Source organism: Muscardinus avellanarius (assembly GCF_963383645.1).
Source record: "Muscardinus avellanarius genome assembly, chromosome: 3".
NCBI lineage: Eukaryota > Metazoa > Chordata > Mammalia > Rodentia > Gliridae > Muscardinus > Muscardinus avellanarius.
This window is the reverse complement of record NC_137788.1, coordinates 145,199,575-145,213,250: the sequence shown is the minus strand read 5'-3', so window position 1 is coordinate 145,213,250 and position 13,676 is coordinate 145,199,575. Positions and strand designations below refer to the sequence as shown.

The following is a 13,676-nucleotide window of genomic DNA, read 5'->3' as shown; positions in this document are numbered from 1 at the left end:
TCATCCTCTTTCACAAAACAAAATTCATCTTCCAAAGCTTTTCTATTCTTACTCAGAGAGGAATGTTCCATTCATGTGCACAGCAAACAACTCACAGGTGTATGCATTTGCTTTCTTAAAGGGTCCTTAGGACGTCTCACCCTTAGGAAACTCTCTCTATGGCTCCTCCCCATATTCTTCAGCTACTCACTTCCTCTGCAAAGCTCTCTACTACCCCATCCAATTTCAAAACCGCCTCCCTTCCCATAGAGTAATCCCTCCCTTTGGCTCCTATATTTTAACTTGCACATGTAAACCAACCAGGTGCTTAGTAGACTTAAGCCTTTGCTTTAACGTGCTTCCCCTTAGGGCTGCCATAGGGGCACAGAAAAATAGAAATAGCCTAGTATACATTATTAAACCCCGTTGCCAGCTTGCTGTCCAACACTAAATGCTTTCATCACCTATTCTGCAGCCCTGTTCTTAAAGGAATTGCCTTTGTCATATTTGTTTTTGTTCCCAAGGTGTCCCTCAGCCTCATGTAACATGGTGGAAGAGAGGAGGTCTGAGCGAAAGTGTTTCCTCGCTTCTCAATGGATCCCTGTTGTTGCAGAACGTTTCCCTTGGGAATGAAGGAGCCTATGTCTGCACAGCCACCAACGATCTCGGGGAGGCACTGGCAGCCTCTGTGCTCCACTTGCTGGGTAAGCGTCAAGTGACTTCTCCTTGTGCTTCTGATCATGTGCGCAAAGCAGTCCTGGTTGCCTTGACACCAGATATGAGTGGATGAGGTGGTGTCAGATGGTTTTAACCATCGCTTCCACTGCCTACTTCAAAACAAGCACTAAATTCTAACACCTGTCACACTAGTTCTTCTTTCTTAATGTCGCTTCTCAGCTTTAGGACTTACACTGGGACATAAACTTTCCTGGTCGTATCAAGACCCTTCATCTTCTGCTATTATCTGCTTAACTCCTGACTCTTTCTTTTTCCTTCTCTCTTTCCTTCCTCCTCTCTCTTCCTCCTCCTCGCCCTCCTCCTCCTCTTCAATCTCCTCATCCTCCTCCTTGTCCTCTCTCTTCTCCTTTTTGGTGGTGCTGGGGTTGCTGTACTATTAGGAAGGGCTTATTTTCTCTTTTTCTTTTTTTTTTTGGTGGTACTTGGGTTCCTGGAAGCCTTTCTACCTACAGGCTACCCAGACCTATTTTTATGTTTTTATTTGGAAACAGGGTCTCTGAAGCCAACGCAGCTGGCTTTGAACCTGCGTGATCCTCCTGTCTCCTCCTCCCAAGTGCGGGGATTACAAGTATGCGCCACCACGTCTGGAGTAGGAAGGGATTATTTTCTAGGAGTTGTCTTTAAGAATCCCCATTCTCAAATAAAAATCCAATAATTTGTAATTGGTAAGAAGTATTACTTTCTGTTTTCTCAGAACAAAGATGGCCAGGCAGTAAAATGGCATTTCCCACAGGACATGAAAATCGTGTTCTTCAGACATCCAACACCAAAACCAGCAATGACGACTCAATGGGGAGACCCCTGGCTCCAGGTCTGCGGTTTTGACTTTTTTGAGATTTCCTATTTGTAATGAGTGGGAAAAAAATTTTAAGTTAGCCAAAGAACCTCCATGTTTTTCACTTTGCAATATGAAAAACTCTTTCTAGGCATTTGGCCAGCTCTCTCTCTCTCTCTTTCTCTCCTTTTTTTTTTAATCCCTTGGTATTTAGTGACTCAATATACTCCTAACATATTGAAACTTATTTTTAGAAAAATCTACTTCTGAGGAAGCCCAGAGAGCACATATCTCTAAATGTGCACCATTATTTGTAATAATGGAGATATTGATTTTCCAGTTTCAAAACTACTGCAGACTCAGTAAATATTAATAGAGGGAAGGCTCACTAAAAGTTCTGGAATCAATTCTTCCATTTCTCTCTTTACACACACACACACACACACACACACACACACTCAAAATGTTTTTCACTATATATCAAGTCTGTTATAAAGCGGTGCTTGATCAGAAGAGACTACAGTTAAGTATTCCAAGCTTGCAAAAACTTTCCAGAAGGCCAAGGTATAAAGTAGAATTAAGAAAATCAGAGATGCTAGAATCCTGCAAAGACATTACTGATATTCTCAGCCCCATGTAGCACAAAAGTGAGTAAATCACAGCAGCTACTGCTAAGCCTCCTGTTTGATTCCATCAATTTCACAGAACAATAATGGCTATGCAATTTCAGTGTTTTAAGTCTTAAGGAATATCTCTCATTTGAGGAATATATCATGCATAATCTAACTCTGCAGGTAGGGATTCTGGGGACTGCAGATCCTAGGCTTCCACCTCCGGAGATGTGAGAGAGAACTCAGAAAAGGGAGAGAGCGCTAAGCTGCCAATCAACAACCCGCCACGTCACTAATGACATCATCATCATCTAGAGACATTTATATGTCCTATTTCTTCTCTTCTTTTAGACATAATAGTGCCATTATTACATGCACAATTGTTCACTTGATGCTCGACAATATTTGCTGAGCGATTACTCTCCCCAGGGCTGGGATACAGAGATGACCTAGTCCATGACAAACTCACAGTCTTATGAGGAAGGAAATCATGTAAAGAGGTATCTTGAAGCAGTCCAACAAGTGCCATAATAGAAGGATGAGCAAAGTCCATTGGTAGCACTAAAGAAGGGGCCCTACATCTTTCTGGGGAAGTCAAGTACATATAGATTGTAATGTTTGTTCTGGAAAAAGAAAGGATATACCAGTTGGAGAAACTAGAATGTGCAAAGCCACAGAGAAGAGGAGTGTCTGGTGGAACATGAGTAGTAAAAGAGGAATTCTCTCAAATCAGTTGATAGAAGCATTTCTATCAAATGATCTCATGAGGATGAAGCTACTGAGGAATGTCAAATCTTAGCCATAGCCCAGTTTGGTTTATTGGAACTATCTACATCAAGCTACCTTCTCCTGCATATATGTGTACACACACATGCAAACATAAAAGCAAATGTGTAAACACATTGTAGAATATGCTGGCTCTTCACTGAATCCTTACCTTAGCATTTCTAAAAGACTGCTTTATTAGTTAAAAAAAATTAGTTTAAGCCAGGCATGGTGACACACACCTGTAATCCTAGTACTTGGGAGGTTGAGACGATGACAAGAACAAGGACAGCTTCAGCAATGCACCAAGACTCTCAATAACCTAGTAAGATCCTGTTTCAAAACAAAAATATAAAAAGGACTAGGAGTTTAGCTCAGAGGTAGAATGCCCCTGGGTTCAATCCCCAATATGACTAATATATAATGAACATCCTTTTTGCACACACACACACACACACACACACACACACACACACACACACAAAATGGCAAAAAGACTTGAACAGATACTTCACCAGATAAGGGATGCATCTGGCAGTAGAGGAGAGGGAGATTCAAATCACAATGAGATACAGTTACACACTCATCACAGTAGCTGAAAGTAAAGAGATCAACCATGCCAAACTTGGGCAAGAACATCAAGCAACTGAACTCTCATGCATTCCTTGGTGTGTAAAATGGGAAGACATGACCGTTTGGAAACCATTTGGTTGTTTGTAATTGAGTTAACTTTATTCCTCCTCTTGACCCAGAAATTCCACTCATAGTTGTTTAGCCAAAAAAGAGTGAAGACTTGCTTACAAAAAGATTTACACAGAAATGTTCAGCCCTCTTCACAATAACCCCAAAGAGGAGAATGGAATTTAAAAAACTATATTATATTCACAGATGGAGTGGTATTCAATAGTAAAAGAGAGTGAACTATTGATATGCCCAGTAGTATGTGTGAATCTCAAAAACTTACACTCAGAGAAAGAAGCTGGATACAAAAAGTACACGTTGCCTGACTTCTAGCAATAGGCAACACCGATGGGTACTGACTAAACATGAGCATGCAGTTGCCTGGGAAGAGGCGATTGATTGGAGAGAGACAAAAGGGAGCTTTTGAGGTGATCAAAATATTATATACCTTGCTCTGAATCACAGTTACTTAAGTTTGGGCAATTGTGAAAGCATATAAACCATACTGCTGAGATCTGAGAATTTTATTGAATGTGAATTATACTTCAATAAATATCACACTTTTTTTTTTTTTAAAGAAATGTCTCCTGCCTTGGCCCGTGCAGGCGTCTCTGTGACATGTGGCATAATAGAAAGAGACTTGGAATCTGATACATGCATATCTCTGTTCCTCTGATAGGTGATAGACTTTGGGCAAATTCCTTCCCTTCATTCAGTTTCTACTTCTGCAAATAAAAGTCTCTCCTGCAGCAGATGACCAGAAAGATTAGGTGAAAACTTGATGGTTAAGTGCCTAACCCCGCACCTATCACCTGGGAGGTTCTCAATAAAGAGCTGTTTTTAAAAAGTTATTTTTAGGTAAACTGTACTCCTGAGGGTCCAAGTCAAAATACATCGTATGGTTCCGCATCGCACACGATGCCATGTGTAGTTGAAGTCAGAAGTTCAAATGCAGAAAGAAAAACTGGGGAAAAAATTGAGGTGAAGAAATCACTCTGTGAGAGTGCCTGTGGTCACAGCTGGTAGCTATCAATTACTTGTGGTTATTGCAGGAAAATCTGGCGCTTTCTATGACTACACAGATCTGTCCTCACTGGGTCCTGCCTGTTCGCTTACCACGTGTCAGCAGGGAAGAGAAAGGTTGTATGGGACAGAGTCTACAACAAAAGTATAGTGTGTGCCAGAGGTGGTCAGCTTCTACTTTACTAAAGTTTTCTTTAGAAGGTCCATTTTTTACCTTTCCAGATGTCCCCATGACAAATTATTGGTTTGCTTTCAGGACTAAACTGAAGTTCTGATTCAGAATTAATGGCAACACAAGAATGGAACTCAAATTGCACCTTTAGCCACACTGCTTAATCCCTGGCCCCTGTTCCTCCTGCTAAATTATCTTCCATCTCTTAGCTTGATCCATTTTTGGAAAACTGAGCACTGTGGTGCACTCTTGGAGACATCTCCCCCTCAATTCTCTTACACTGAAAGAGTGTTGCAGAGGCCGCTGCCTGCTAAAGTAGCTCCTCCCTCTCTTTGGGGCTTTCTGGAAGATCTACCTGGCTCACAGTAGCCCCTCACCCAGGCTGTGGTCAAAGGACCCTATTCTGGCCACCATTCCTGTCAGTTATTAGGATAAGTTAGTTGAGGGGAAGTGAGGACTCCCTAGTGCTGCGAGCTGGCTTCCTCTGTGTGTGCTACTTCAAAACACAGACAGACGGCTGGCCAGAGAACAGCTCCTGGTGGTCTCTGACCACACCCTCTGCAGCCCACCGCCATTTGTTATTTGGGACTGAGATGATGTTTCCTTTCTGCAGAGCCTTTTTGGGAACCTGGAAACTGGACACATTGTTCTGCCACCTGTGGCCACTTGGGAGTTCGCATTCAGAGACCCCGATGTGTGACGGCCAGTGGGCAGGGAGTAAGCGAAGCCCTCTGTGACCCCCTCCAGAGGCCACTGGCTGGGTTCCAGCCCTGTAATGTCCGGGACTGCCCCGCCAGGTATGTGGAGGCACCCCCTTGTCTCACCACTACTAAGCGTCTGCTTGTTCTAAGGGCATGACATTCTGGATAGAATAGCTTAGTAACTGAAATTTAGTTAGCCCTTTCTCTGTCACAGGCTTTCTGCTGAGTGCCGTACCTGGGTCACTTCAAAGAAGGCTATGAGGTAGATTGTGGTTTCATATTTGACAGGTGGGAAAACTCCTGAGACCCTGCAGTTCTGTCTTGCAGTATTCCAGCAGCAGGGGAGACCTCTGTGATGCTCGGCATCTCCAAAGCATCCACCTCCACATCTTGTCTCCTGTAATCATGAAAGCATGAACAGCAGGGTTGGATAGACCTATCATCCAATCCCAGCTCTGTTGCCAGTTTAGTTATAGAACCATGGCCAATTTATTTGGTTAACTCCCTGTAAAAATGGGAATGACATGAGGACTACGTGAGATAATGTACAAGGATCTTGTAGCGCAATCAGCACAGAGATGCTTTAGAAATCTTCCCCTCCCACCGGGCGTGGTGGCGCACGCTTGTAATCCCCGCACTTGGGAGGCGGAGACAGGAGGATCGCGCAGGTTCGAAGCCAGCAGCGCTGGCTTAAGAGACCCTGTTTCCAAAAATAAAAAAAATAGGTCTGGGAGTGTAGCCCAGATATAGAAGGGCTTCCAGGAACCTCAGTACCACCAAAAAAAAAAAGAAAGAAAAGAAAGAAAAAGAAAAAGAAATCTTCCCCTCCCTCTGGCTTCAGTGCATCGTATCTACTTTTGTGAACATTCTCACTAACGCTGCCCTGACACTGCCCCCTAGGACCACACGAGTGACAGGTGGCCCACCCTGCTGCTGTGCCGGGCATCTACACATCCTGATTCTGTTGCTCCCTTGAGTAAAAGAAAATCTGAGAAGAGGACCAGGAGTTACCAGCCATAGCATTAGGACCAACTTTTCCTTTAAACAGGACTCCCTGTACAGTCGGGCACGCCAGTCCTTACTCAGACCTTGTAGTTTTTGTTTGTAGGTGGTCTGCGAGCATGTGGTCAGCGTGCTCTGTGACTTGTGGCCAGGGTTTCCACAGTCGACAAGTGACCTGCAAGCAGACAAAAGCCAGTGGAGCCGTACAGATGGTGGCCCCGAGGGCATGTGCCCCCAGAGACCGGCCTCTGGGAAGAAAACCATGTTCTGGTCAACCATGTGTTCAGTGGGTCGTCGAACCAGGGAGCCAGGTAATACCCCCAGCGCTGACTGTAATATTTAGGATCATCTCCTGTTCCTAATAAACTTCCTAAAATGAATGTATACTGTTATGTTCTCAAGGCCTACATTTTGGGATCCTAATGTCTCTTGTCTTCCAGTATAAAGGTGAATCTGAATCCTGGGTACAGTAACAGAAAGAAGTGCCAAGGCAGCTCAACTTGGGGCAGTTAAAAATAGGACCAGCCTCCAAGAAAAGAATGGAAGAAATATTAGTAATATCTGTGTAAAATCTCAAACCCCATAATCCAAATACCATCTTTCAGAAAATTATAGTAAAATTGCAAAAGTCAGGCATGGTGGTACATGCCTGCAATCCCAGTAGTTGGGAGGCTGAGACAAGAGGATTGCAGGTTCAAGGTCAGCCTCAGTAACTTAGACCCTGTTTCAAAATAAAACAAGGCTGAGTGTGTAGCTCAGAGGCAGAATGCCCCTGAGTTCAATCCCCAGCACCAAAAGACCAAAGCAAACCAAAATTATAGTTCAACTTCTAAGAAAATTTTGTTTTAAATGCATAGAAATTCAATAAAAATATGACACATTATTAAAACACATAAGGGAAATGTTGGGCAAATAAAATACCTATTTTATTTCTGACTGGAAAATGTCAGGACTGTAAGGATGTCCATTTCCTTAAATGACTTCATGCATATAATACAATTTTAATTAAAATAACAGAGAAACTTTCTGTGAAACAAAATAATTCTGACATTCATCTAAGAGAATAAGTACAAAATTTTTAGAAAAATATTATTGGAGATGCAGCAAGCCTTTCTTCAACACATGTTATGGCAGGAGGCAACGCTATTGTAAGATAGACCCTCTCTTGGGCAGGAATAGACACATGGCATAAAGCATAATTACAGCACAGAAACAGCCCATACTAGGTGGCTGTAAAGTTCAAAGGCACTTAATCATAGGATAAAGAATGCCTTTACAAATAACTGGTAAGCAACCGGGCGTGGGGGCGCACGCTTGTAATCTCAGCATTCGGGAGGCTGAGACAGGAGGATCCGGGTTTGCGGACGGCCTCAGCTACTTAGGCCCTTTGCAACTCAGTGAGACCCTGTTTCAAAATAAAGAATAAAAAATAGTTCTGGGAGAGTGTAGCTTGGAGGCGGAATGCCCCTGGGTTCCATACCCATTACTGTAAAAAAATAAAAATAAAAAATAGAGAGTAAGCCAACCAGATGTGGTACACACTTATAATACTTGGGAGGCTGAGACAGGAGGATTGTGGGTTCATGGCCAGCCTCAGCTACTTAGTGAGTCTCTTCACAACTTAGTGAGACCCTGTTTCAAAATAAAGAATAATAAATTGGGCTGAAGGTGTAGCTCGGAGGTAGAATGCCACTGGGTTTCATCCCCAGTTCCTTAAAAGAATAAAAAAAAAGCTGGGCATGGTGGCACATGCTTAGAATCCCAGTACTTGGCTAAAAGAGGAGGATTTCAGTTTTACAATCAGCCCCAACAATAAAGTGAGGCCCTGTCTAAAAATAAAAGAATTAAATTGAGCTGGGGGTGTAGTTCGAAAGTAGAATGCCACTGGGTTCCATCCTTAGTGCCACAAAAAATAAATAAAAATTAAAAATAGAGTATAAGCTGGAGATGGTGGCACAAGCCCGTAATCCTAGTATGAGAGGCTGAGATAGGAGAATTGCAAGTGGGTTTGAGGCCCATGTCAGCAACTTAGTAATACCCTGTTTCAAAACAAAAAATAAAATAGGGCTGGGAGTTTAGCTGGGATAGTATAAAAAGGTAAAGACAGTGACAAACGTTGGGAAGATGTAAAGATGTTGGAAACTTGAGTTGCTGCTGATGGGAAAGTAAAATGGTACAGCCACCTGGAAAAACTGTCTAGTAGTTCCTCACGAGGTTGTACACAGAACTACAAGATGACCCAGCAATTCCACTTTTAGGTATATAACCAATAATATGTCCACATAAAAAAATTTCACATGAAAGTTAAAAGGAGAATTACTCATAATAACCCAAAGATAGAAACCCTAATAATAGTAATAATAATCCATAATTACCAAGAAGAGGAAATTGCTGCTTCACAGATAAACTGTGGTGTTTGTACAAGGAATAGTGTTTGGCTGTTAAAAGGAATGATACATGCTAGAACACTAACAAACCTTAAAAACAAAAGTTAAGACAGACACAGAGGACCACATATCATATAGCTCCATTTATCTGAAGTATCTAGACTCTATTAACTGTATAGATTCGTGGTTTCCTAGGCCTGGGGGAGAACTGTGGGAGGAGTTGTGGGGGTGAGAGCTAAAGTCATTGATTTCTTTGGGGGATGATGATAATGTTCTAAGATGGATTGTAGTAAGCTGCTCTAAAAGACATTTAGTTGTGCAAATTAAGTGGTGAATTCTGTGACACATGAAACATGTGAATTGTTACTCAGTAAAGCTGTTAGCTAAAAAAGGACAGTATGAGAGAAGTTGGCTAACTGATGTAAGAAAAGTAAATAGAATTAGAGAAGAAACTCAGAATATACACCAAAATAAATTATAACTTGACTAAGGAGATAAGTTTAAAAGTAATCAAATGCTGAGAGGCTGAGACAGGAAGAAAGTTCACAGCCAGCCTCAGCTACTTAGTGAGTCCCTTCGAAACTCAGTGAGACCCTGTTTCAAAATAAAGAATAAAAAATAGGGCTAGGGGTGTAGCTTGGAGGTAGAATGCCCCTGGGCTCCATGCCTACTACTGAAAAAATAATCAAATGTAAACAGAACACAACGGGTAAGATCATTTTAAGCATAAAACAAATTATTAAAAAATTAATAGGCATTATGACTTTTTAGAAACTTAAGCACTACACATGAATTTTAAGATTTTTGTTTTCTGTAGTTGGATTCACCTTAGCACAAAACTCCACTTTTTTCAGAGTGGGGAAACTCTAGACTTGTCATTTAGATGTAAGTGCAGTTGTAAGCCATGATTCAGGCTTCTGTTTCTGTCTGCCCAGAGGCAGGCTCAGCCTCAGGGGAAGGAAAGAGAAGCCCAGGGGTCTCCCTGGATCTGAAGGAGAGGTTCTGCAGGAAGAGCAGTTGTCTCCTCAACTTTCTCATAGCTGATCTTGTCTGTCTGCCTTGGGACATGATCTTGGTATGGGCTTAGGGGAGCTCAGGGTTTGCATCTCACTGTGTTTCTGTTCCAGTGTCCCAGACGATGCTTGGGTTCTGTTGCCATGAGGATGCAGCTCCATCACACAGCTTTCAGACGCAATGGCTCTGACCCCGACCGCGAGGACAGGAGGTACTGCCCACCCCGGGCTGCAGAGAACCTCTTCCTGGCTGCCTAAAACCCCAGAGACAGAATTGCTTCTTGTTCCACCACCTATCATAATGGACTACTAAATTCTCATTTCTTCCATTCTCAGTAGTATATAATATGGGCTATGTATATTTGAATGTTAAATATAAAGAGAGAAAAGGGTGGCATTGAGAGTAAACAGGTATTTTCCCTCGATACACAAAGCTGGTCAAGCCTAATAATATTTTGTTTAGGTTTACAGATGAAATCTTCCTAATGTTCTCAATGAACTACTTTATTTCTCTGTTTTGAAACTGTTTTGATTAGGATACTGACACTGTGGTTTAGCAGAAAGTAAAATAAAGTATATCTTGTGGAAGAGCTTACACAGAGAGGAGTTTGTTCTCTTATAGGGAAGTCTAAGCTGGTAGATGGTGTAAGAGTAGCTGAGCTTTATTCTGAGGTTATCCCAAGGCCCAGACTCCTTCCATCTGGCCACCCTACCATCCCAGAGACAGTACCCGCACACTGAGCAGGGGTGCTGGCATTCTATCACTCTGTTACTGTGTGACTTTGAACCACCTAACTGCCCAAATCTGTAAAATGGTGTGTTGCCATCCGTGAGGGGTATAGTTGGAAAGCGTTGATTAGTTAGCAGGGCGGAAGACCCTGGGTCATAGAAGATTCTCAATATCCATTTCTCCCTCCTCCACACTTCGAGTCTTGCTGGAGAAGATGGCAATTGGCCTCGGCAGTTGGTTTGTTACCATGTTGAGCCTTCAGTCAGGTTTGGAGTGAAGGTTTTGCTGCTTTTCCTGTTCTACAGAGCTATTGCTCTCAAGTCAGAACCCTGCTCCTCATGTGAAAAATGTTCTCAACAGACCATCTGGTTTCCTATTGGCTGAGGAGACAGGTGACACACAGATTGATGGGCATAATCCCCGATGCCTCACTTTGTGTCCACAGAGATATGTTTACAACAACAGTGCACGTATGGGTTGGACTTTTTAGTTTAATACGCCATACATATTTTTCTGAGACCTGTGTTTTCTACTTCAGAATACATTTTAAAGACTTTTTTCCCCATCATAAAGTACATAAATATTAAATTCGTCCTTTTTTTTGGTTCTGAGGACAGTGTTCTACCTCTGAATTACATCCCTAAACATTTTTTAAAAATTGTTCATTTATTTATTTGGGAGGCACTAAGGATCGAACCCAGATACATTTTATCTCCGAGCTACGCCCCCAGCCCCTATTTAATTTTGAAACAGGGTCTCGCTAAGTTACTGAGAGTCTTTTCTACATTGCTGATGGTGGCCTCAAACCTGCAATCCTCTAATCTCAGCCTCCCAAGTACTGAGACTATAGGTACATGCCACTGCCCCGGCCGTCCTTTTTCATTGCTTTATTTATTTTAAATTGCTGTATTTCATTGCTGATGGACATTTGATAGTTTCAATTTTTCTCTTACAAACAGATACCACAGTAAACATTCTGGACCATATATGTTTATCCACAGAGGGTAATATTTTTATAGGGTAAAATTTTCAATATGGAATTGAATTGTTAGGCATGCTCATTTGGATACTACCAAATATATTAAAATTAACCCCCTTTCATATATACTATCTCATTATATATATAATGAGATATATATATAATTATATATATAATGAGATATATATATATCTCATTATATATATATAATGAGATAGTATATATGTATCTTCTCTTGAACACATCTTAAATTTCTCCCACCATGCCCTGGCCAAGTCACTGCCTTTCCTCCCCTGCCTCCCTACCGTGGACACCCAGCAGGTGCCCCCCATCCACCATTTCCTTTCCCAACCCTGGCCCAAGGACTCATCCTACCACCCTAACTCCCTGCCAGGTGAAAATTATCTCAAAGGCTTGACTCGCTCCTTGGAAGGTCAGCCAAAATCCTTAACATGACTATAACCCCTCTAAGTCCTGTTTCCCTGCACGGCCTTGGCCACACCGCACTCTTGCTCATCTGTGTTCCAGCAACACCGTCTTTCCTGCGGTTCCTTGGACACACCTTGTGCTTCCAATAAAAGTTGGCAAAAGTCAGAAGCAGAAAATAGAAAAGGAATGCAGCATGGAGTAGTCTGTCGAGAGGTTCAAAATCTGAGTAGATGGTTTTACATAGAAGACCACATGAGGCTGGCCATGTGAGGTGCCCAGCCTGTGCCTGCTGGCCAGACAGTCCCATCCATGCCGTCCTGCGCCTGCCATGGGATTGACTGTGCCTTGGCTGCACCCCGTTCTCAGTGCTCAGCCGCTAAGCTGTCTTGGACTTCTGCTTCCCTGTTCTCCTCCTCCCTTCATATTCAGGGTGGCCCGGCTGCCATCAAAGAAAAAAAAATGATCACATTAGTTAAGCTCCTTTGGGCTAGAAACAAAAGTCAACTTGGAATGATTTATGTAAAGAAGGCAAGGGACTTATTCATAAAACAAGACCACCTAACACTGGCATACAACAATTTGACACCTTCTTTACTTAGTCTCTGCTCTGTTGTTCAGAATGATGCAACTTTGAGCCCCTGAGATTCATTCCCATTGGGGAAAACAAAAGCATTTAGCCGGGTGTGGTGGCACATACTTGTAATCCCAGTACTTGGGAGACTGGGACTGGAGGGTTGCAGGTTTGTGACCAGACCAGCCTCGGCTACTTAGTGAGGTTTTCTGCAACTTGGTGAAACCCTGATTCAAAATAAATAATAAAAAGTAGGGCTGGGGGGTGTAGCTCAGAAGTAGAATACCCCTGGGTTCAATACCCAGTACTGGGGAAAAAAAAAAAAGCACTTAACAGGGCAGCTGTCTCCTCTCTCCTCATCCTCCCCTCAACCTTAGGCTCAGTTTGTTTTGTTGGAAGGGTTCATTTAAGTAAACTCTTGGATGGAGTCTCCCCCTACTGGCTGATCAGACTTGTGTGTAAGGCTCTCCCTTAGAGAAGAAATTCAGTTAACCACAATTCTTCTCCATTTCGTTACATTTCCAGTGATGTTTCAACACCCCTTATAAATTTATGTGCCATGATAAGAAGCCTTTGCTAGGAAAAGAGAAGTGTCTCAAAGCTGGGCTTGGTGGCACAGGCCTGTAATCTCAGCTACTCAAGAGTCTAAGGCAGAAGAATCTTAAGTTCAAGGAAAGCCTGGGCAATGTAGTAAAGATTGTCTCAAAATGAAAAGGACATTGGGTGCATCTCAGTGTTTTATTTTAGTATGTTCAAGGTCCTGTGTTCAGTCCCTAATACCACACAAACACACACAAAGTCTCAAAGAATCCGAAGGGAGATGCAGTTAGATCTCAGGAAGGACCATAACCAAGAAATGGGAAATCCCTGGGGTTTTTTCTCCTCTCATCCCTGCTGCTCTGTGTGTTTTTACCTTATTCTTTGCTCTTTCTTAAAACTTTGTCTCTCTCTTTGGCCCCTGTGGTAGAAACTTCAAGCCTCAAGTGTCTTCTTTAGCAGCCTCTAGATTCACTGACCACCTACTTAGGAGCTGTCTTCCAGTTGTCTTTGGGCTTGGCGAGACATTCTCATACAGTATAAATACATCTTCCAGAAGCCCCAGGGAACCAGGGATATATAG

At 42.5% G+C, this 13,676-nt stretch overlaps 1 protein-coding gene across 1 annotated transcript in view; it reads left to right on the top strand.

Moving 5' to 3' along the window:
• Positions 1-13,676, top strand: part of LOC308260840 (endophilin-A3) — a gene marked incomplete at both ends in the record, with an annotated part of 376,419 nt that overhangs the window by 360,766 nt on the left and 1,977 nt on the right. The window contains 4 exons of the mRNA XM_080692395.1: positions 504-683; positions 5,358-5,541; positions 6,554-6,758; positions 9,962-10,059. Coding sequence (XP_080548521.1) covers positions 504-683; positions 5,358-5,541; positions 6,554-6,758; positions 9,962-10,059 — 667 coding nt within the window. The remainder of the gene's footprint in view (positions 1-503; positions 684-5,357; positions 5,542-6,553; positions 6,759-9,961; positions 10,060-13,676) is intronic.